This window comes from Leptinotarsa decemlineata, unplaced genomic scaffold (assembly GCF_025532065.1).
Source record: "Leptinotarsa decemlineata unplaced genomic scaffold, Ldec_3_MD MMD2_tig00026369_RagTag_RagTag, whole genome shotgun sequence".
NCBI lineage: Eukaryota > Metazoa > Arthropoda > Insecta > Coleoptera > Chrysomelidae > Leptinotarsa > Leptinotarsa decemlineata.
In genome coordinates, this window is record NW_027412709.1 from 3,041,844 (window position 1) to 3,067,898 (window position 26,055).

The following is a 26,055-nucleotide window of genomic DNA, read 5'->3' on the forward strand; positions in this document are numbered from 1 at the left end:
TTATGTTTTGCTCTCATTTGAAGTATAATATAAGTATGTATTTTTTCAGTGTTGCAGTATGGTTTCGTCACAATTTTCGTCGCAGCTTTTCCCCTTGCTCCCGTTTTCGCTTTGATAAACAACGTCTTGGAAATGCGTTTAGATGCCAAAAAGTTCATCAAGTACTATAGAAGGCCCGTTCCTCAGCGCGTCAAGAATATCGGAGTGTGGTACTCTATCTTGGCAGTCATCGGAAGATTGTCTGTCGTCTCCAACGCGTTCATCATCGCTTTTTCTTCCCATTTCATCCCCCGGTTAGTGTATAAGCTGAAAGAATCGGCAGGGGAGACAGACGAGGGTTTTCTAGAGCACAGTTTAGCCTGGTTTAACACTTCGGATTTTCCGCTGGAGTCTGCGCCATTCTCGCCCTCGATAAATGCTTCAGTTTGCAGGTATAGATTTACAAGCTTATTTCGCTTCTCCCATTAACTTATTCCGATTTCCCTGTTTCCCCTCTTCATCATTTTTGTATTTCATTCATTGATCCAATGGTTTCCCTCTGATATCTGGTTTGCTCCCCTAATTCTAATTACTTACTTTCTAGTTTATTCCTGCCTTCTACCTTCTCCAACTTTTATATTATTTAGTTTTTTATTTGTTATTTTTTAAGCGCCAGCTCAATAGTTTTATCAATAATATCAATAGATACTAAACAATTTATATTTTTCATGGAAGGAAAATGGCCGCCAGAAAGTGTTGTATATCTGAGTGCTCTGGAATAAACATTGATTTTGTGTTCCTATGTTGTAATAAATAGCCAAAAAATGGCTACTACATTTGCATACGATGGTATGACAGAATAGCTCCAAAAACATATAAAAACAATAACAGACTTTTCTGCAAAGAATGACCAATGACCAGAATAAAGATGAAGAAGAATTCTATTCGAAAATTATCGAGGAACTACAGAATGAATGTAAGCAGAAGGCTGAAATAATTTTAAAATTAAATACCAAATATGACGTTTTCTACGAAGAAGCTCTAACAATGGAGAATGATTTTGTAATTATTAAAAGTAGAACGCACAAAAACACTGCAGTTCTTATCAGCACCAAAACCCAAACAGAGCGTAAAAACAACAAACTAAAAATGTCCAATACAAAAGTGACTAATGTTGATAGCTGTACGAAAATGGATAAGTTTAAGAAAATCATGTTGCCAATTCCTTGAAAAGACCAAGGAAAGTTGAAAAAACCGGTAAAATGTTACAAAATATAATGACCTCACAAATGAAAAAGTATTTAAATGTTTTGTATATTACTTCAAAAAACTAAACCTTTATGTACTTTGTCTATATCGGTTTCCTTCCTTTGATGTGAATTTATTTTTAGAAAATTTAGAAGTGATACTGAGTGACTTCTCAACGAAATCAAATGTTTTCTTTGGTGGAGATTTCAGTATAAATTATGTGAATGATGAATATGCAGCTACACAAGCTCTTATGAGTATATTCAACCTCAACATGCACGTTAGATCAAACACTTGAATTTCTAATCATTCCTCCACCTGTATTGACTATGTATGCACTAATTATGACCTAGAAAAAGTTTCATGTATATTTATTTCCTCTGGACTATTTGACCATGAAGCTATAGATATTTCCAAAATATAATTTACTCTGCGAATAATAAAATGAAAGAGACGCGGTCCATAGTAAACAGTGAAAATATTGCGATCAGTGCAGATGATATCAATGAGTTCTACTGTTCAAATGCTCGTAAGCCTGTGATAACATAATTGTCCCTTACGACCCTCTTATTAATGTCCATAATTATCATACAGGAGATACTTTTATATTATATGATACTAGTATTGATGAAATCATCGAAGTGTTTAGGGATATCGAGAATAAAAAATCTTCTGGATACGATGGCATCTCCATGAACGTATTACAGAATCTTCCAAAAGAAGCACTTGAAACTCTTGTCGTGTTCAATAATCTTTCCTTTCGCAACGGTAAATTTCCTTCATTCTTGAAAAAGTCTGTGATAATTTCCTTGCGCAAAGGCGGAAGCTTGGGCGATCCCTCAAATTATTGTCCAATAACCTTCATCCCGACTCTAGCAAAAATAGTTGAAAAGCTACTAAAAAAAAGGCCCAATGAATTCCTTATTGCTCATAAAATTATCAAAGAAAATCATTTCGGATTCCAAACTAAAAAGAACACCCAAGATGTAATTTTTTCTTTCCTTTATGAGGTTTATTAATATATAAATGCCGGAGATGTAGCAGCAGCATTATTTTGTAACCTCAAAAATGCCTTTGACCGTGTAGACCAAAAAATACTTTTGCGGAAATTGCATCATGACGGCTGCGAGGGAGTTACTTTGGAATGGTTACTGGATGCAGTCAAGTCGTAAATAGCAATACTATTTCAAAATATAATAATATTGACTATGGAGTGCCACAAGGATCGGTTTTAGGACCTACTCTTTTTTTGTATATATAAATGATTTACTGAGTGTACACACTTCTGGAAAAATTACTTTATTTGCAGACGACACCACTATTTTATGGCATGGTAAAACAGTTGACAATTTGTATAATAAGATATTCAGAGGCATAAATGTAATTAAATTTTGGTGTGACTCGAATCTCCATTTGGTATATGAAAAACAAATATAGTAACTTTCAAACGTACTCTAGAAGATATGCCTCTAGAATATGAGATGATATGACTAAAGATTGCACAAAATTGTTAAGCCTTTTTATTGACAGCAAATTGAAGTTTGCAGCACACGTCAACCAAGTGAAGAATACAATCTCCACAGGGTGCTATGCAATGAGAATTATTTCAAGGGAGCTTGGTATTGTCACGGCTTTGAACGCATATTATGCATTAGTTGAATCTAAACTAAGATATGCCATACCTTTCTGGAGGGTATGTAACTCCAAGTCTGTCTAAACTACAAAAGAGAGGCATTGGATGTGTGTTCAAACTAGGACCACACAATTCTTGTAGACAGTTATTTGCAGAGAAAAAGATATTGACAGTTTGGCTCTCTTTGTTATAGAAACGGTGTGTCTTATATGCAAACTTAGTTCAAAATTTCAAAATATTTCTTCGTGTCATAATACTCGCCCAAAAATCTAAAAATAACTTGAAATTACTGTTTCCTTCCTCTTGGTAAAGGAGTCAATTTTCTATAACGACGTTTAAATGTGTAACCACTTTCCGTCTCATTCTACAGAGAGTCATGATAGTGTTGAAAGCTTTAGGAAATACACAAAAAAACTCCTCGTGAGCAGACCCTATTCTATAACTACTCTCAATGAAAAATGTGAACTGTCCATTTTTTTGTGATTTTATTGCTGTTATTGTTTAGGATACTCGCTTAGAGCGATATCTTATAAGTTGAAAAATTGACAAAATGGTCTAATAACATTTTTTTATCGATATTTGATTGAGTTTTTTGACATTTATTATATTGAATAAAATTTTATTTATGTATATATACGAAATGTTCAAAAATGAATTTCTATAGGTGCACATTTATTTCATTTATATTTTACATGCTTGAGTGTACTTCTTCCTATATTTTATTTCTGTACTGTGTATCTTTTACTTTGTCAACAAAACAAGACTTTTTCGACAAAGTATATTTTGATTTTATTGATAGTCTATCGACTTTCTATTTGAACAAAGTTTGCTACGTTCAAATACTTTTCAAAGTAATTAGGATTTCAATCAGTTTTGAAATAAGTATATTATGACTAATGGTAAATGAATGCTTTTCACAAATTTGGAGCAAAAGAGACAACTCAATTGAACATTGATCGCAATGAAGTTGCCAATAATTTTGCTTGTCACTTTGCCAGAGCAGTCTCGGCAGCTCTGTTAAGACATGTAGGTCAGAACATGTCACTACCACATACGGTCTCGGAATTTAACGAAAACTCAATGTTTTTTTAAGAAGTGCTAGAACCTGTACTAGTTTCAACAATAACCGAACTAAAAAATAAAAAATCGAGTGGCCTAGGCCTAGACGATATAACAATAAAAGTTCTGAAATATGTCATTCCATCTATATCAGAAATTCTATTGAATCTTATGAATCACTCTATAATGGAAGGCATGTTTCCGAGTGTCTTCAAAACAGCCAAAGTTATTCCTATTCATAAAAAGGGTTATCATGAAGATATAGATAACTATCGCCAAATATCATTACTGAGTATTCCATCTAAAGTTATTATTGAAAAAATAGTAGCAAATAGAATTATTGCGTTTCTCGAAAAATACAAGATTCTAACCGATCATCAACATGGTTTTAGAAAAGCTAGATCAGTCGAGACTGCTATTGCTAGAAAATTCGAGTTTATTTACAATTAAATCGATAAGGGGAAGTACGTAGTTTCAATATTATTTGACTTGGCTAAGGCGTTTGATTCAGTAAATAGTGACATAATGGCTAGTAAGTTATATAACATTGGCATTAGAGGGTTCCTTCTGGAATGGATAAAATCTTTTATGGAAGATAGGAAAATGGTAGTGACTGTGAATAATGCAGTATCTGATATTCAAGATATTATCCTTGGGGTACCACAGGGGTCCATTTTAGGCTCACTACTTTTCTCTTTTTATATAAATGATCTTCCAAAGTATATAAAACAAGGTTTCATTATCCTATTCGCAGATGACACTACCATAACAGTTTCCGGAAATACTGCGAAGGAGCTAGAAAACAACATTAATTCAGTCATGGATGACATGATTCCTTGGTGTGATAGAAATCAACTAAAACTGAACGAAAGTAAAACAGTACATTTAAGCTTTGCGTTAAGGAAAACAGTGAAACTCAACAACATCCAACTCTCGGAAACAGCCAAACTCCTTGGTATGTTTATAGATAAAACTTTGTCTTGGGAGCCCCATATCGATTATGTCTGTAAAAAATTGAATCAAGCGTTATTTGCAATACGACAGATCAAACACATGTTTAGTTTGGGTGGTATCAGTTTACTATTCATTGGCGTACTCACATATGGTTCAAAATGTATTAATGTGGGGTTCTTCTGTGGGGGCAAAACGTGTTTTTATTGTTCAAAAAAGAATAATTAGAACTATCTTTAATATTGCACCCAGGAATAGCTGTAGACCTGCTTTCTGCAAGAACAAGATGCTAACGTTACCTTGTATCTATATATACAGGGCTTTTCATGATGAGCGTTAATTAGCCGTTTCTGACAAACTATTTAACGGATCAACCTGAAAATTTCACAGTATGCATAAATCAATATGACCTACACGCCTAAAATATTTCAGACGAGGCGGCGTTGTCGCTTCTACTATAAAGTAGCGGCTTCTTTGATTTTTCCAATGGAACACCCCGTATATAATATCATATTATGATTCATTATCACTTTGTCAACAAATTCATATACTATTTCCCTATACCTATCTATTACCGTTTAAAAAGATATAAATTAATTTCAATATTTTTTTTACCAAACATGAACTTTTATAAATGCTGATAATCTTGAACTCTCTTGCACTAAAACGATAAAATTTGAAATGGAGTGGAGTGATACTATGAGGATCTTCACTCCGAGTCATATTTTCATTTGCCTCATAGAGGGTCTTCAAAAAATGCAGATACTTTGATCTCATGAAAAAATAAGTGGAACTCAATTTTTCCAAATGGAACACCCTGTATATTTCAACATTTTTGAGCTCTACATCCAATTTTAGATTAACTGTTTCAAACGGAAATTGACGTGGTTTTCTTGCTCGTTTTTTTGAATTCATCACTTATTTTGGATATTCAACATTTTTTTTATACTTAGTAATATTTCTTTTTGATCCAGTTTTTTAACTGTCTCAGATCAGTCAATTCGAAATTGGTATGTACCTACCTTAGAAAAAGTTACAATTTGTATACATTGAGGTATTGGTCTCTAACGTACAACAGTACACATTAATATTTTTTAATATTGTGCTTTGGAAAAATAAGTAAACCAATTATTTAACGTCAGACTTTCGTTGGTGGTTTTGACTGATTGTGATAGCTACCAATTATAATAGAATAATAGAATGTCAAGATTAGGTTACAGTAATGAAGATTTCTTGAATTTATTAATAATTTATGGTGAGTGCAATAGAATTGCAAGTAGAACATGCCGAGTATTTAATGAAAGATATCCACAACTTCCAAAGCCGAATAATAATGTGATAAATCGTCTACTAAAAAACTGTAGGTTGAATGGAACCTTCCTTCCAAAAATCATTCGTAAGAAGACTAAAGTGGATGATGATGACAATGGTTTAACAGTTTTGGGATACTTTCATGCATTTCCAAATGCTTCTCTGCACGAGGCTGAATGGGAGATAGGTATACCCTACGTGACAATTTGTCGAATTCTTAATAAGCATAAATGGCATCCCTATAACTTCTACTGTATCCAACATTTGAAAGAGACTGATTTACCTCGTAGAGTGGAATTCTTTGAATGGTTACTTGTCAAGACTCAAGAGGATGAACATTTCTTTGACAATATCATATGGACAGATGAGGCCAAGTTCACAAAAAATGGAGTTTTCAATAGACACAACAGTCATTATTGGGCGCCAGAAAATCCCCATGTTGTCCGCCAAAGGGGTTTTCGAGAAAGATGGCAATTCAATGTATTTTGTGCCATAAAGAATGAGTCATTTTTTTATATCGAGTTTTATGATGATAATTTGAATGCATCAAAATATGAAGATTTACTGAGGAATGGAATTCAAATGATTTTAAATAATAGACCAGGAAGAGAACGTGTATGGTATCAAATGGATGGTGCTCCACCCCATAATTCTCATTCAGTCAGCGAAGCTTTAACCGAAATTCGAAGACAGAAGGATTGGTAATAATGGACCTTTTCGTTGGCCTACTAGAACACCAGATGGCAATCCATTAGATTATTTCGTGTGGGGTTTCATTAAAAATATGGTTTACTCTACTCCAATAACAACAATGGAAGATATGAAATCGAGAGTTACAACTGCTTTCAATAGTTTGACTCCAGACTTGATCAGAAGCGCTACACATGACAATCTTTTGAAGAGATTACATGCTTGTTTAAGTAGAGGGGGAGATGTGTTTGAACATATTCTGAAATACACTGACGATTAAATTAACTCATTAATTTATGGGTTTATTATTTTCAGTTCGTGTTTCAGCGTTAATAAAACTATTGTTTGAAGAGAAGTTTCATTCGATGGTTGAGGAGTATTTTAATAATTATCTTTTCATTGTATTATCTGTGACTAATTGAGAAACATCAAACGAAATCTGTTTTAAAAAAATGAGTGATGAACAAAACAAGGAAACCATGTCAATTTCCGTTTGAAACAGTTTATCTCGAAAACGGTTCAAAATAGAAATAGTATTATCTGAACAAAGTTAATCTAAAATTGGATGTAGAGCTCAAAAAAGTTGAAATATACAGGGTGTTCCATTCATTTTTCATGAGATCAAAGTATTTGCATTTTTTGAAGACCCTGTATAAGGCAAATGAAAATATGACTCGGAGTGAAGATCCTCATAGTATCACCTCACTCCATTTCAAATTTGATCATTTTAGTGCAAGAGAGTTCAAGATTATCAGCATTTATAAAAATATATGGTAAAAAAAATATCGAAATTAATTTATATCTTCTAAACGGTAAATCTGTCTAAAATCTGTTTTTCCGTTAATCAGCTGCCGCCCCCATACGAACGACAACTCTCAGAAGTTGAGAAACTTGTGCGAGCTAAGGACTAACGAGGTCTTACCTTTTAACGTGTGGTTCCTAACACGGGTAATAGATAGGTATAGGGAAATAGTATATGAATTTGTTGACAAAGTGATAATGAATCATAATATGATATTATATACGGGGTGTTCCATTTGAAAAATCAAAGAAGCCGCTACTTTATAGTAGAAGCGACAACGCCGCTTCGTCTAAAATATTTTAGGCGTGTAGGTCATATTGACTTACTGTGGAATTTTCAGGTTGATCCGTTGAATAGTTTGCCAGAAACGGCTAATTAACGCTCATCATGAAAAGCCCTGTATATATAAAGCTCTGCTCCATGTGAAAAATAATGTACCCAATCTGAGAGATGAATCAGTAGTTCATAAGTATGCAACACGAAATAGACATTTATTAACTGTTTAAAAAAAATCTGTTAAAACTCTGTTTTTCCGTTAATCAGCTGTCACCCCCATACGAACGACAACTCTCAGAAGTTGAGAAACTTGTGCGAGCTAAGGACTAACGAGGTCTTACCTTTTAATGTGTGATTCCTATCCCAAAACATAAAACATCGACATTCAAGGAATCACTTGCATATAATGGCATAATATTATTCAATACGTTGCCTCAAGATATTAAAGATTTGCATATCATACCATTCAAAAAACAAAGGAGCTATTAACTAACAAGGGATATTAAAGCGTAGAAGAATTCTTAGAACGGGATACACTGTTATCATGATTATTGCTTTCACTGCATTTCTTTCACCCTAGTTAAAGCTAAATTTACTTTATAAATATATTTATGTATGTGTATACATATATGTGTGTATGTGTGTTTGTGTTATTTTTTATATATGTATATAGTTAAGTACCTGTTTCAAGTGTCCGATCTATGTTATACTGTGGACCGTTATTATTGTTTTATATAATTTTCATATTTTTATTTATGACATGTCTTATATCATGTAAATGATCGAAAAGACGAATAAAGTTATTATTATTATTATGTTGTGACTTCTTATATTTTTTGAATGTTTTCATTTGAATCCAAATAAAATTTTCATTGGAAAAGAAATATTTTAGGTGAGATTATTAACCAATATCCTGACTTATCGTTTTTAGTTATGTAGTATATGGTCTTTTTTCTCAATTGCTACATTGTTTTTCTTTTCAAAGTTTTTTTCTTTCCAATGTTTTATACTTGTTTAATAAGGAATCATAAGTTTTCAATCAATCGCTTTTAATCAGTATGAAAACAACTATATGACTATATAGCACCCAAGGCGTTCAGTTTTATTCCTGACCATATTAAAGAAATAATGAACTTGTTTAAAACATGTTTAAAAATGAGGTAAAAAGATTCATATACGAAAACCCAAGAGCCAAATGTAATGAGATCGTCGAACCAAATTACTTCAACTGATTCATTTCTTTTTTTTTAATTTATTCTTGCCATTTTAATTCTTCATGCACGGGTTCAGTTTTTATTTTCATCACTATTACTTATCCCAAAATTTTTGTACTTTTAAAATGTTCTTATTAATGTGTTTGCTTTTTTTAAGTACTCTGTTATTCCCATATATATTTTTTAAACATATTGATTTTTTCGTGGTGTTCTTGTATTAGACTGAATATTAATTAGGTAGTTAAGTAATGTACTTTCATCTCGAAACAGGTGTTTGCTCACTTATCGATGCAAAAAAAATTACTATATATGTTCTCACTATTGTGTTTGCTTTTTGTATTACACTGTCATTTCCATATGTATTTTTTAAGTGTGATGCTTTTTTTCATAATGTTCTTGTATTGGATTGAATATATTTTTCTTTTTATGTAGTTAAGTAAGGTAATTTTATCTCGAAACAAGTGTTTGCTCACTTATCGAGTAGGTATAATTTATGCAAAAATATTGTATTTGCTGTATACATTCTCTCTCTCTCTCTCTCTCGTTCCATTAATAAATGATATTATCATTATTATTATAAAAAATCTGACATATGGCATAACCCCTTTGGCATCTCCCTGGTTATACAGAGACTCATATGACTTCAACCATGTACATCGGACACAGCACAGTAATTTTTTATATTGAATGACTATGTTTGGAAAACAAATTACCAAATATTCCATATTTATACATTTCTACCTTGCAGGTATTCTGAATATCGTAATTCATTTGATCACCCTGATCCACATCTGAAATACAAACGACCTCTGATATACTGGCACATCTTAGCAGTTCGTCTGGCATTCATAGTTGTATACCAGAATCTGGTGAGTTTTGTGATAACAGCAGTTCAGTGGATAATTCCGGATATGAGCAGAAAACTGAATGACAGAATCAGGAGGGAGGCATATAGAACAAATGAGACCATTATCCATCATGAGACAGAGAGAGCTAGAAGAAAAAAGTCGAGTAAGTAAACCCTCAGCTAGATAGAATATCAAACTTGATCTTAGTATATTTTCTGATCTGCTATTTAAAACCCCAAAAGTCAACATTCGGAAAACGGTGTTCTTCAATGACCTTGAATAGTCATTATTTTAATTTGTAATGAGTATGATCGTTTACTGAATAATAAATAATTGTTTTTCGAATGGGTTGAAGCCCATACTGAAAGGCATGTAACAGATAATGTCTGCTGTTGATGTTGAATTTACTATACACTATTACAATAAAGAAACAAAAAAAACAATGTTATAAAGGATGACAGAAACATACATTCTCCAGTATATGAAAGGAAAAACTGATGACAAAGACACTAACTCCCTTGTAGAGGACGAGAAAACTGGTGGCATATATAAAGAATGCAATGTATTAGATTGTTTCAAAAGTTTTGTCCGTTTTGATATCATGTGTTTTTGTAGCTCCATATCAATAAATATTTATTATATAGTCTCTTGGTATATATTATCTAAATACTGATTGATAGAGAATTATACATTGCTGTTCATTTCTATCCAAATTTAAATTTTTTTTGTCTCTTGGAAAGAGCTGGGCTACAGCTCCCATGAGGTTTTGATAGTTTAAAATGTATTGGAAAGATCAAATAGCTCGAAAAGTGGGTGCTCCACGATTTCAAGGATCGACAGAAATTGTCACTTGTGATGAGAAGTGGATCCTCAGTGGCTGCTGTGATTCACTACCTATAACTTTCTGCAACCGAGCCAAACCATCACAGCAGAGTCGGAACTGGTCAACAAAAAAGTCCACGACAACGCCCGTACGCACGTTTGACAAATCACTTTCCGAGAATTGAACGAATTGAACGTTGAAGTTCTTCCTCACTTATCATACTTTTCAGGCCTCTAGCCAACCAACGACCATCTTTTAGATAACTTTCTCACCGTTAGGACTTTTCATGCTGACGGAATAAATCGACTTGTCTTACTTTGGAAGAAGTGCACTGCTTCAAATGGCGCTTATTTCAATTAAGTTCAATAAGCATTCACTGAGATATTATAGTATGAAGTAGACTCATAAAAACGGACAAAACTTTTGAATAATTCTTTCATCAGCTGATTTCAGATATAGAAATAATTTTTTCAACCCTGACTTTTGACCAAGTGGTGTCAGATCCAAGATCCATTTTATTCAGAAGAAGGAACTAAGCTACACCAAAGAATACAATTTCAGTTCGATACTCCGCTAATAGAAAAACAGTGTCCCTGAACTAAAGAAAACAAAAACGGAAATGTATAAAATGTTTTTTTTGACAACGGTTTGGTAATGGAACGAAAAGAAAAACAAAATTACATATTAGTTGTCTTGCAGGCCAATTATTCACGAAGTGTTCTGGCGATGCATTGAATTTATTGGAGCCTCTGGAGACACCCTACATTTTGTTTTATAAGAGAGAGGACATTGTTACATCAAGATCTTTAGATGATGTGGTGCTGCAGGTTTTTCCGGGTTTTCCTGCAGCTGAAAAAGCAAATGCGCCACTGGAATCAATGAAGTCGCCCCGGAGCGCCAATTAATTTTTATTGTTGTTTTTATTTTATTTTTATCGTTGTTTTAATAAGATGCTTGTAAATAGAAATTTTACTCGAAAACTTGAACCTGAACCCTAATTTCATGTGAATCGAAGATTGAAGTTTCAATAAAACTACTGCTGGAAGGGAGAGATGTTTCCAAATTGAATTTTTCCACAGCGATCCTCTTCAACTCTTTTTCACATTTCCTTCCGAGCCTTTTCAAGTTCCTTTACAAATTTCCTTTCAACCCCCTCAAGCTTCTCATGGACTACTTTTTCAAATTCCTCCTTTGTGTCCTGGATCAGTTTTTCTAATTCTTCCTGAATAGATTCTTGTACCTCCTCTTTACTCATTTGAGAAGATTTCAATTCTTCAGATTAATAAAGGTACATTTCATTGTCTCTTGTTTCTCCTGAATATTCGCCATTAATTTACGATCTTCCTCTTTGTCTGTCTTGATTATTTACCTATAATTTACTATCTTTCTGTCTCTTTTTTGTTTCTCCTGAATATTTACCAGCAAATCTGCTTTTTCCTATTTTTCCTGAATATTTAGTAGTTATTCACGATCTAGAATTAGGCGTAATTGATCTTCCTCCCTGTTTCGTTTATCTTCCACTCTTCTGGGTTCATCTTTTTCTCTTTTATGATTTTCATTCTACACCAATTTCGCTTGCAAAGCCTCGAACATTTTCTTAACTTATTTTATCCCGCCGTAAGTGACACACCTTGTTTTCAATGAATTATTCCACTTCCGACACCAAATGTTACGTTCCCCCATAGATTCGACAATAATTGACCACACTGTACAGTTAAACTCAACTTTATTTCACTACTACACACCCAATATAACACAGAAACTTTAACTGAACTTCAGATTAATACTCAAATGTCTATCGCCTTATTAGCTCACAAAATGTTTAAGGCTTTCGCCGACGCGACGAGGAAGAAATCTAAAATCAACGGCCTTCAAACCCGGAAAATAGTGACACTGAAGGCATAAATATTCAAGTTAAAGAATGAATTGAAATTTGTTAATATAGTATTGAAAGACATATCGAATTGGTAGCTTTAACCATACAAGGTACAGCGCGATGACTGTCAGGCAAGTTGAAAAACTTGTAATTGCCAATTTTCAGGATATGAATCCTATTATTTTTCAAAATATGGCTAACCGACGGACGCAAAATATGATTCAACTATATACTAAAAGGTAGGAGTAGAACCTCTAGTGTAGAATAAATCCAAAAACAAGCACTTCCCTTGCTTGTTTTGGATCTATAGGGTAAGATGGTGCAGAGTGTGACAAAAAAATGTGTTCTGAAATCAAATATATTTAATAAATTATTTTTTGTTTAGTCTCAAAATAATCAAGTTTTTCTATTCTCATTAAACAAATGAAAATCTTATCTAATATATCAACAAATACTTCTAGATGGCACATTTAAGAGATCCCTCAATTGTCACAGACAGCCCCTTATCATGGGACGGTCTGTGAAACACTACTAATTGCAAGAAAATAATAAAAACTTAGTGTTTATTGTAAATTGAACTTCTTCTAAATATTTCTAGGAAAAACCTACAAACAGCTTGACGTTTGGTAGATTTTTTTTTAAGCAACGGTAAAACAATTTCTATATCGATTCAAACTAACTGTTGCCATATCCGGCTCTAGTGGAAAATAAAAATTATGTAAATAACTTATGTTGTAAGTATTTTCAGATTCAACATTACTTTTCACTTTCTTAACATAGCGACATAGTTAACATGTTTTTGGTCAGTGGCACTTCTTAAGTTCAAACTACTTTCAACCAGTGCAATAGCTTCTCGCATATTGTTCACTGTACTGGACCATTGACGTCTTGCGAACCCGACAAAAATGTAATTAACGTTATCATTTTACATCTAGTTACAAAATATTCACATTTATTACATTGACTTATGAACAGATAGAAGATGAATAACCAGTTACAGTTCGATAACCCCTTACATCAGCAGGATATTGTTCGATGACCCGAAGACGACATCAATTATTTTGCTGATATCTGCAAAGTCGGCAATAATTTATATATAAATAGGTGCAACTGATTTGTAATAGCCAGTACATATATTTCATAGTTATTAGTTGTTACTCTGTTCAAATAAAAAGTTTTTAAAAACCCTTTTGTGTGAACGAGAAATATAAATGGCGCAGTTATTAGGATAGTGGAAGAGTCCTTAGAAGATCCTCGACGTTCTCAAACATTTATTCACTACTCTCCCGAACCAAGTTCCACCGAGAAGCAAGTACTCCAGGAAGAATTCCGGCCGTAGACAAGAATACCTCTTCACTATCGTCCGTCAAGGAATATCTACATAGAAATAAGTTTTTGGTGACAGAATATGCAACGAGCCATCATCGTCATCCTGTAAGCACAAATGAACTCAACTACTATTTGCAAATACTATTTTACGTCCCCCTACCTTAGTTTTACCAAATTCACCTTCAAGTACCAATTCTAGCCCATCCATTATTCCTCAAACAATTGACTAATCTTTAAATGCCATCAACGTGGGAAAATAATTCGACCTGAAGAATTTTTGGATTGTACCCGAATACGATGGAAGACCAAATGAATTATACCAGTTCATCAACGTATCAACAATGATTCTGAACGAATATTGGAATACTGAAGACCCCGGTTGTTTTCAGAACCATATATTGATACAAGGACTACTCAACAAGCTACGAGGCAGAGCCAAAGACGTCATCTAAGTTTATGGATGTAGTGAGTGGAACAGCATCAAAGGAACTCTAATCCAAACCTTCGCAGACCAACGGAATGAAAATTCTTTATTAAAAGATTTGGTAAACCTGCGACAAGACCAGAACGAAACACCACAACGTTTTTACGAAAAAGTCATGGGACTTTTAAACACAATATCAAACTATATCGAATTACACACCGCCGATGATACGATAAAGATCAGCAAGAGAAGCTTTTTCCAACAACAAGCTCTAACAACATTCCTAGCCGGACTACGAGAGCCCATGGGATCCACCATAAGAGCAATGAAACCAATAGACTTGGCAACAGTAATGCAGTACATCCAAGAAGAAAACAATATCCGTTATCTACAAAGGACGTTTGGACCCCCACAAGTCTCCAAGAAACCACTCCAGACCCAACAAAGAACTGCAAATCACCAATATGCCCAACAATCAATACATCCACAGCGGATGTACCAACCCATGCAACACTTTCAACGACCCGGACAACAACAACCTCATCAGGCAATGGGACTCCAACCACAATTTCAACAACCGACCTTCAGACCACACTGGCAACCAAATACTCAACAGAGACAGATGTGGCCTTCAGTCCAACCACAACGTTTTGGACAGAATCAACCAAACAGGCAGAACGGACAAGAACCAACACCAATGAGCATCAGTACCAGAAATACTTATGGAGCACCAACGAGGTGCATGAGAACCCAACCTCAGGCAAGACCAAATTTCAATCCAGCTCCCATGTTCAACATTGAGCAACATGACGAAGACTTTGGATATGAAGCAAACCCCTATTACATTGAAGAAACCTGCTCTTATCCCAATCAAGAACCAACTGAAGAATTCCAGGTTCAAGAAGACCAACAGGAACCAGATTTAAATTTTCCATTGGATCCAGGACAAAACCAAGAAATATAGTGGAACTGCATATATTCGACAATAAGAGAGAACTTCCTTATATAACCATTGCAAATCCTCCCCTCAAACTCCTCATTGACACCGGATCAACAAAATCCTTTCTCAATCCTGAATTAGTTTTCCAATATTACAAAGATTGCATCAAAAAAGATCCCTTTGTCGTCACTTCCATTTTCCAAAACTATTCTCAAGATTACAGTGCAGAAATTTCCATATTTCCTGAGTTTAACTCAAACGGCATTCTGAAATTCTACCTCTTCAAATTCCACAAAACTTTTGATGGCCTGATTGGAATCGACAATCTGAAATTTCTCAAAGCTGAACTGAATTTTCCTGAATCCTCCCTTTTAACCGAATACTCCTCTCTCCCAATCCAGTACTACGAAACCAATAAGACCCAGTTCTACTCTATTCAATTGAAGCCAGACAGCGTGACCCAAGTACGACTACCGGTGAAGGAGAAGAATGGAACTATCATGATACCAAGACAGGAACTGCAAAGCGCTCACATCCGTGAAGCTCTCACTGATGCCCGTGATCATCTAGCCTGGACGGAAATTGTCAACTTCAGTCCAGATAAACTCCAAATCGTTCTAGCCGAACCAGTACGCAGCAGCCCAATAAATCTTCAAGAGTATCATATCTATTCTGCTGACATAATCCCATCAGAAAACAGAGACCCAATCAACAACATGGGTGATCTAATCAGAACAGACCACCTGAATCCAGAAGAGGAGATGCATATCAGAAAATTATGCGGAAGATATGCTGATATTTTTCACCATCCAGATTCCTCACTCACATTCACCAACCAGGTCAAACACCATATAAAAACCAGAGACGAAATCCCAGTCTACACAAAATCATACCGATATCCGTATGTACACAAGGAAGAAGTCAAGAAGCAAATAACTTCGTTATTGGACCAAGGAATTATCAGACCTAGCCAATCTCCCTGGTCATCACCAATTTGGGTTGTTCCAAAAAAACTGGACTCCTGTGGAAAAGCAAAATGGCGTATCGTTGTGGATTTCCGCAAAGTCAACGAGAAGACAATAGAAAACCGCTACCCTATTCCGAACATTTCTGACATCCTCGACAAACTGGGAAGGTGTCAATATTTCACTACCTTGGATTTGGTAAGCGGATTCCACCAAATAGAGATGGCAGAGGACGACATCCCTAAGACCGCATTCAATGTCGAAAACGGACACTACGAGTACCTGCGTATGCCGTTTGGACTGAAAAATGCTCCAGCGACCTTTCAAAGGGTTATGGACAATGTCCCAAAGGGTCTACAAGGGGCTATCTGCTTGGTTTACATGGATGACATAATCATCTTCTCTACATCTCTGCAGGAGCATATGGTCAACCTCACAAAAGTTTTCCAACGTCTACGAGAAACTGGTTTCAAAATACAAGTAGACAAGTGCGAATTCCTGAAAAAAGAAGTCAGCTTTCTAGGACACATTGTCACTTCAAATGGGATAAAACCAAACCCAGCAAAAGTCAAAGCAATTATGGACTATCCTGTACCTCGAACTGTCAAAGAGATCAGAGGATTCCTAGGACTCCTAGGGTACTACAGGAAGTTCATCAAGGACTTCGCGAAGACTACCAAACCGTTAACCTCCTGTCTCAAGAAAGATGCCCATATAGAGCATACGCCAGAATTCCTACAGTATCCGGACTTCACAAAGCCCTTTAATCTGACCACAGTAGCCAGCAATTTCGCCATAGGAGCCGTTCTGTCCCAAGGACCCATAGGAAAAGACAAGCCAATAGCTTATGCATCCAGGACCCTGAACGAAACTGAAATGAAGTACTCGGCAGAAAATTCAAAATTCTGTCAGATCACCGTCCCCTCCAGTGGCTCTTCTCCTTGAAGGATCCAAATCCAAAACTGGTCTGATGGCGCCTGAAGCTAGAAGAGTATGACTACGAAGTGGTCTACAAAAAAGGCACAAGCAATACCAACGCCGATGCGCTCTCCAGAATAGAGATACATACAAATGAGCTCCATGAAGCAAACTACGACGACGACAAGGCATCTCTATTCAACCATCCTCCATCAGAAGTTCCTGAGTCTGCAGATGACATCATCAACGATCTGTTTGAAGATTGCTTTCATCACCATTTTCCTGAAGATAAGGACCCCATACCGGAAGAACAAGAAATTCGGAATGAACCCCCAACCGAAGGAGACAAGGAATGCGTGAACCTGAACCCGGAAGTTACCCCAGACGAAGATACTAGTGGCATCACCAACCATACAGCCAGAGAAAGTCCAACATTAGAAATACCAATATCAGAGAAACCTCTCAATGACTTCAATAACCAAGTCATCTTCAAACGAGTAAGCTATAACCCAGCAAGAACGGTTAAAGAAGAAATATTCCCCCATGCTCAGTTGGGAAACGACAATATGGACGAAAATGTTTTCAACTTTTTCAAAGAATATATCAGCCCGGGAAAGAAATACGCTTTGATGTTCGAAGATGAAGAACTCTACCCCAGCATGTGCAGAATATTGAGAGAGACATTCAAGAATTCCTATTTCGATCTCATAAAATGGAACCGCCTTTTGGAAGATGTCAATTGCTCAGCTAGACAAAAAGAAATAATCAAGCAGTAGCATGAAGGAAAAACAAACCATAGAGGAATCACAGAAACGGAAACTCGGATCAAAAGATTGTATTATTGGCCCAATATAAAAAAGGATATCGAAGAAGCTATCAACTTATGCGAAACTTGTCAAATCAACAAGTATAATCGAAGACCAGAGAAGCCAAAGTTCATGCTGACACCTACCCCAACAAAGCCTCTTGAAATAATACACATGGATACCTTTCAGGCTAGTGGACAAAAATTCCTGACGATTGTGGATGCATTTTCAAAATATGGCCAGGCGTATCCAATAGAGAGATGTAATGCTATCAACACTCTGAATGCTCTCTTAGTATTCATCAACCATCATGGAATACCACATATGATCGTCACTGATAATGGAACGGAATTCAAAAATGGACTGATCCAAGAATTTGTTGACACACATAAAGTCAACATTCACTATACCACTCCAGAAAACCCTCAGTCAAACGGGATAGTCAAAAGATTCCATTCCACATTGATCGAGCACTTGAGAATATTGAGAGATAAGAAAAGAGACATCAAAGAACAGATGCTCTATGCCATCCAAGGATACAACAACTCTATCCATTCAGCAACAAGACAAAAACCTATGGATATTCTGAACGGACATCTCAATAGTCAAGACCCATTCGATATCGACATAAGACGAGCCTTGATTAACAACTACGTCCAACAACACAGGGAAAAAACGAAGGAAATATATAGGAAAATCAACGAAGATTTACAGAAACAGAAAACAAATATCATAGAAAAGAGAAACAAGAAAAGAAAAACTCCTATTACCTACAAACCCTGCACCAAGGTGTACACAAGAAAAACGGTGAAAAGAAACAAACTGCTACCACCCGTATTCCCAAAATCTATCCAAAAAGACCAAACAGTAACTGTCGAGACAGAAAATGCAAACGTCCATAAGAAAAATATAAGACATTTGCCTAATAAGATAACTAAATTCTTCGTCCCATTACAGCCTTCATTTGACGAGAGGACAGGAGATCGAAATCCAGAACCTCAGGACTACTTGTCCTCAAGATGGGACAAGCAAAGATCAAGACTAGTACCCACTACTTCACCCACTACTACGATCTTCAACCCATCCACGAAGAGATATTCGCTATAGAATCCCAATATGATGCCGTCTCCACAGCAATTCGTAACGGACTAAGTGACCCTTATTTCTTCAACTTGCAAAATTTCGATCAAGGACTGAAGTACCAACTGAAAACTGCCAAGGGAAAGCTATAGACTCTTTATCCTCTCAGTAGATCCAACAGAGGACTCATAGATGGCTTAGGAAGTGTGATCAAAGCCATTTCTGGATGACTCCCATTTACATTTCAATCACCATCTTCATTCTATACGTAATTTACAGATTGAAAAGGCAAACGAAGAAAGAACCATCCAATGATGATTCACCAGTTCCCGAACACGAAGCATCATCTTCAGTCTTGTTCGTCCCTTACAAGACTTCCCCAGGGGATGGAGAAGTTACAGTTCGATAACCCCTTACATCAGCAGGATATTGTTCGATGACCCGAAGACGACATCAATTATTTTGCTGACGTCTGCAAAGTCGGCAATAATTTATATATAAATAGGTGCAATTGATTTGTAATAGCCAGTACTTATATTTCATAGTTATTAGTTACAAGGTTTTGCGTGGATTATCGCCAACTAAATCACGTGACAAAGAAAGACAGCTACCCTCTTCCAAGAATCGACGACACTCTAGACACGCTAGCCGGCTCCACAATTTTCTCGACCTTGGATTTGAAGAGTGGATATTGGCAAGTTGAATTGGCCCCAGAAGATCGAGAAAAGGCAGCTTTCACCATCGGCTCAGGATTGTGGCAGTTCACGGTTATGCCATTCGGGCTTTGTAATGCTCCAGCGACCTTCGAGAGATTGGTGGAGACGGTTCTCAAAGGGCTCTCATGGAAGACTTGTCTAGTGTATCTCGACGATATAATCGTGGTCGGAAAATCGTTCGACGATCACTTGAAAAATCTGGAGGTATTCGTGCGTCTGAGGAGTTCTGGATTAAAACTTAGTCCCAAGAAATGCCATCTGTTCCAGAAAGAAGTCCGTTACCTTGGCCACTTTGTCTCTGGGGAAGGAGTGGCGGTAGACGAACAAAAGATCAAAGCAGTTAAGGATTGGCTCATTCCAAAAGACATACATCAGCTTCGGAGCTTCCTTGGTTTATGCACCTACTACCGCCGATATGTGCTGGGGTTTGCGAACATCGCCAAACCATTGACCCGCTTCAGAGAAGGGCAGATCCAGTTCCAGTGGTCTGAGGAATGCCAAGACTCATTCAAGAAGTTGAAAAGAGCTTTGATCAACGCTCCTGTTTTGAGCTATCCCCTACCTGACGGAAAGTTCATTTTGGATACGGACACCAGCAACGTGGGACTTGGAGCAGTCCTTTCTCAAATCCAGGATGGACAGGAGAAAGTTATTGGCTACTTCAGCAAAACGCTCAGTAAACCAGAGCGTAATTACTGTGTCACCAGGCGAGAGCTGTTGGCCGTAGTCAAAGGTGTAGAGCATTTCTACAAATACGTGTATGGAAGATGACTTCTGTTGAGAACGGACCATGCAGCTCTCAAATGGCTTCTGCAGTTCAAAAATCTCGAGGGCCAAGAAGCGCGCTGGATTGAGAGATTACAAGAATTTGACTTCGAAATAGAACATCGAGCTGGGACTAGCCATAAAAACGCAGATGCCCTATCACGGAGACCTTACCCCAATGACTGCTCACATTATCGACGAGCAGAAGAGAAGGAAGCAGCTATTTGTAGAACTACAGCTGTAGACGACAACTGGGAGGATGATAAGATCAAGGAAGACCAAGAGAAAGACCCAGATCTTGGTTTAGTCATCGGATGGAAGAAAAGTAATCAAAGACCATCGTGGCAGGAGGTAGCAGGTTATTCGCCAGTGGTCAAGTCCTACTGGGCACAATGGAACTCCCTTACTTTGGAAAACGGGGTTCTGAAGCGGGTGTTGGAGTCTGAAGACGGTGCAGAAGAAAAGTGCCAGACAGTGGTACCCCGGAGCAGACGACGGGAGGTGCTCAAAGAAATCCATGATGGTGTCACTGGAGGACATCTGGGAGTAACGAAGACCCTCCAGAAAGTAAGACATCGGTTTTACTGGGTTAATTGTCAAGCCGACTTCAAGGACTGGTGCAGGAAGTGTGCTGTATGCGCTGCCAGTAACGGACCTAGGATACGACCGAAAGCTCCAATGCGCCAGTATAACGTGGGTAGTCCTTTCGAGAGAATCGCCATCGATATCGCCGGCCCGTTCCCAGAGTCCCACCATGGGAACGAATACATCCTGGTAGCCATGGACTACTTCAGCAAATGGGCAGAAGCCTGTGCCCTGCCCAAGCAGGAAGCCTTTACCGTCGCTGACGTCCTGGTAAAGGAATGGATAAGTCGATTCGGTGTCCCATTGGAGCTGCATTCGGACCAGGGCAGAAATTTTGAGTCCAACCTGTTCCAAGAAATATGTAAATTGTTGGACATTCGAAAGACCAGAACCACAGCCTTACATCCACAGTCCGATGGAATGGTGGAACGAATGAATAAGACTATAAACCGCCACTTGTCCAAGGTAGTCTCTGACCATCAAAGAGACTGGGACCAATACCTCCACCTGTTCCTGCTGGCTTATCGTTCGGCAGTGCACGACTCAACCGGCCAAACCCCTGCCAGTATTATAATGGGATGAGAGCTGCGGCTTCCTTGCGACCTAAAATTTGAGACGCCTCCAGAACAAGACACTCTGGGGGAAGACTATGTCAGTAAGCTTCGGCAGAGAATGGACGACATTCATGAACGAGTCCGTTTGAACATCCGGAGTGCTAGCGATAGGATGAAGGAGGCCTATGACATCAAGGCGAATGCTGGAGGATTCGAAATCGGTGACCTAGTTTGGCTGCATAATTCTAAGCGCCGCCGTGGTTTATCACCGAAGTTGCGGAACTCGTGGGAGGGACCGTACAAAATCATGAAAAAGATTAATAACCTCGTCTACCGAATCCATAAGCCACCTCGAGGAAAGCCTAGGGTCGTCCATTTTAATAGACTGGCTCCTTATGCTGGAAATCACGACCAAGTTCGCGCCCTCAGACCAACAGAGGATGAAATGACGTTCCAGCAAGTCATGTCCTTATACTCGAACGGACAGAAGGTCGTACATGGGGTAACTCGAGAAGAGCCACGAGGTTCCAGTTGATTACGCACTATCTCACTGCGTGGCAGAGGATCTCCAAATGTCCAAGGGCATCGCTGTGGTATTCAACAAAAAATTCGGTCAGCTTCAAACGTTACGAGAACAGAATCCAGAAGTCGGAGGAGTGCTACAGTTGAAGAAGGGTCAGATAAACATCTTCTACTTGGTGACCAAAAAGCATTCTCGAGACAAACCGTCCTATGAAGATGTCTGGAGGAGTCTCACTAGATTGAAGGAGACGATGCTCGACAAGAATCTCGTGGTAACTATCTTCCACGACCGAGCATAAAGACTGTGGAGTGTTACTTCCATCGAACTTCACAGTGCAAATATGGAGAGTTCTGCAGGTATCGACCCACGCCAAGGATGACATTTCGGAGCGAAACGTATTTAGGAAGGGGGCAATATAATGAATCTGAAGCCGGCCCTGACCGATTTCCTAGTCAGCAAACGCATGTCTCATCGCGAAATAGCGCCAAAGGTGTGGATGAGTCCCGAAATCCGCAGAGAGATCCGGAGCGTTCGTTGACGATATAAAAAGGTCGCTGTCCGTCCCGAGCAGGAGTCTGTATTTAGAAAGTGAATCGTGCGTTTAAAGAAAGGAATCTAAATGTGAAGATAAATTAAGCGTTATTTACTAAGGGTTGTATATAAATTAGTTGTGATAGTGAAATATTGTTAAAAATAAATTTGATTACGACTGTTAATTCTTTAATTCGTTACATTATAAAACAACACTTATGTAAGTCTTCCTTGCAAGATAAAACATAGGTCATTTTAAAGAAAAAAACCACCAAATAAACAATTTTTTGAAAATTCCTTTTCAGCGAGTAATAAACAAATTAAATTGTAAGCGTTTAAAATGGCGGCTGGTTGGGCTTGACTAAACAACGTCATAGCGCTCGAAGAACTTTAGAAAAAGTAGGAGGTAATGATATTGTCAGACTGTGCCCCCTTGTTACAGTGAGCCCCATACGACCCTTTAACATGAATTTATTCATTATTCTGATTAAAAATATATTCTTTAATGTTTAACAAACTATGAATGTAATTTTTGTATGAATGTAATTTGGGGCAACAAAGATATATTTTTGTACAAATTAGAGCTTAAAGCAGTTCAATTGCTTTAAATGGGTTTACCAATAATTGACTACACTGAACAATTATCGAACCTAACTTTATTTCACTATTAATATAACAAAACACTTCAGCTAAAACTTCAACTATTATTCAAATGTCTATCGCCTTATAAGATCGCTTTGAACTGCACTGCCTGCGAAACTTGACTGTCTCGATGGCGAGTGGATCGTGTTTTTATTTGACAATCGAAGGCCGTAGAAAATTCGTCGGAATTCCATGGAAGCCGGTGGAATATTTGCTGGGATTCCATCGAAGCCGGGTGCAAAGACTAGAATAATCGAGGCTGCGCGCGGCCTTGATCACGTCACAGTTGGTTTATGGCTATCTGTGGCGGCCGGAGTTATTCTCTTTAGGGCATGATTCACAACAATACACGTCAATCGTTTTGGGTAGAGATTTGCGGGTAATTTTCTCGTGAAAGTTTCCCCAAATTCCAACAGAGTGATTCATAAAAAAGAAATACAATGAGCTTTTTGGCATGAAACTGTTGTCACTGATCCAGTTTGCTAATTCCAGACTTTCCGAAAGTGTGAAAAACACTAAAAAGTGTCTAAATTTGATCAAACTGACTTTTAATAGGAATCTATAGGTTTCTAATCCTACAGTTACTAAAATATACGGTCTACAAAAAATGGTAAGTAAGTAAGTCGGTGCGACCAATTGGTTATAATTTCCCTTACTCATATAAAATTGCTAAACGGCTAACTAAATAGTTTGAAACTCTCTCAATCTTCTTGAGAAAGCTATTGTATAGCGAAACACGTGTTGCGGTGTTGTAAACTGTCTAGTGGAAATCTCACAATAAAGTGTTACTTGAAATTGGGGATTACAAAGTCTCTTCGAGTGTTACCACCTAACGCTGCAAAAAGGATGGTGCAATCAAATCACATCTTGCTCGGGAAGCAGAGCCAAAAAAAATAAAAAAAAGATGAATGGCCCTGCCTAATGTTTGAAATATTGGAATATTCAAATTGCTAGATATCGAGTTGAAAAAAATTGAATATAAAATAAAACTTATAGAATAATCAATAAGGTGCTGACGAATTTAATGAAATTGGCTAATAATCGTAACATATGATTACCTTTTACTGAATTTTAAAAACAAAAACAATTTTTCAGTGAAAGTTGAGGTTATTGGAATCACTAGTCAGTTATATCCCATGCACAAATTGATGGCCCAATGCATATTCTTTCATTTTCCCAACTGTAACAATTCGCAGATTAAATATAAAGGTATTCATATATGTTTCTGACACAGGTATCTGAATTAAATCTATTTTTTATTTCAATAATACGTTACTATAAAAATCATTTATGTACGTAATATGACAGAAAAGTGAACAAAAATATCTCGTTTCTGATTTATTATTGAATGCAACGTATGAAAATATTTGATTCGTGTTTATGATAAACATCTTTTTGCAGTGAGACAAAAGAGGGAATCTCTACAATCCACCATAACAGTATACCATGATGCGCTAAATGGAGATGCCATTACAGAAGGTCAGTCTTCTGGTGATAGGAATAGTACGCACTATGAATAAAGAACATTAGTTAGCTGAGGACTTCTATATCAACTGGTTGATAAAAAATGTGGCCTTTTTCTTGCCTTACCCTGAGGGGTGACTAGTCAAACCAGGAAAGAACACATTGAATGTATATTATAATTATATTTTTGTAAATATGTTGTTCACATTCTACTAAAGTTTGACGTGAGATGTTTTGTTTTTGTAAATTTGAAATAAAATTTTAAACATTCGTTATATGTAATCATTAAGGTTTTTTCACTATTTGAAAGTTGATCTATTTTATTATATACAAATTTAGGATAATTAACTTTTTATGTAGAGACCAAGTCATTTTACCCCAATTGATTTCAATAGAATTTGAATTAGTAAAGAAAAGCATGGAAACCTTATATGGTGTGCAATTTCGAATCCATTTTCATCATTTATTCTTTTTTATTATTTTAATTCATTTGTCTCAACTCGAATTGTTTTTTACCTCATTGGGGTTCTTTATTGTCAAGGTTTAATAGTGGCCATTGAACAAGAAACACCTTACAAAATATATTATTTTCAAATACAAAATTCTGTGAAGTACATTGAATTCGTTTATGAAGGCTGTTTTTGACAATAGCAGAATATTTTGTTTGAAGGTGATTGACAATGTTTCGTGATGAATTTCACTAGTTCGGACTTCCATTGTCTACTATATAAAATGATTTGAAATCCCTGAAACAAGTAAAAAAGAATAACTAAAAAAGAATAGTTGAAAATAACAATTATATTGTTGTTGTTGTTGTTTATTGTTGCTTAATATAATTGTTATTTTCAACTATTCTTTTTTAATTATTCTTTTTTACTTGTTTCAGGGATTTCAAATCATTTTATATAGTAGACAATGGAAGTCCGAACTAGTGAAATTCAGCAGAATATTTCATGTAAATATAATAATACTCAGGTGTACTAATCTCATTTTTGTACTTGTACTTATTTTTAATTTTAATAATTTCCAAAATTATCAATGTTATACTTGTTCTCTTGTAATAATGTTTATGTCTACTACGAGTAAATTGTATTATTGAGCGG

The 26,055-nt window shown here is 36.5% G+C and overlaps 1 protein-coding gene across 8 annotated transcripts in view; it reads left to right on the forward strand.

The window, feature by feature from the left end:
• Nucleotides 1-26,055, forward strand: part of LOC111507983 (anoctamin-2) — an 86,157-nt gene extending 60,102 nt beyond the window's left edge. For 7 of the 8 annotated variants that reach the window (XM_074185320.1, XM_074185321.1, XM_074185322.1 and 4 more), the window contains 3 exons: nt 50-431; nt 9,912-10,174; nt 24,890-26,055. In XM_074185320.1, coding sequence (XP_074041421.1) covers nt 50-431; nt 9,912-10,174; nt 24,890-25,008 — 764 coding nt within the window. In that variant the 3' untranslated portion in view covers nt 25,009-26,055. The remainder of the gene's footprint in view (nt 1-49; nt 432-9,911; nt 10,175-24,889) is intronic. The other variant, XM_074185325.1, reaches the window with a different exon arrangement.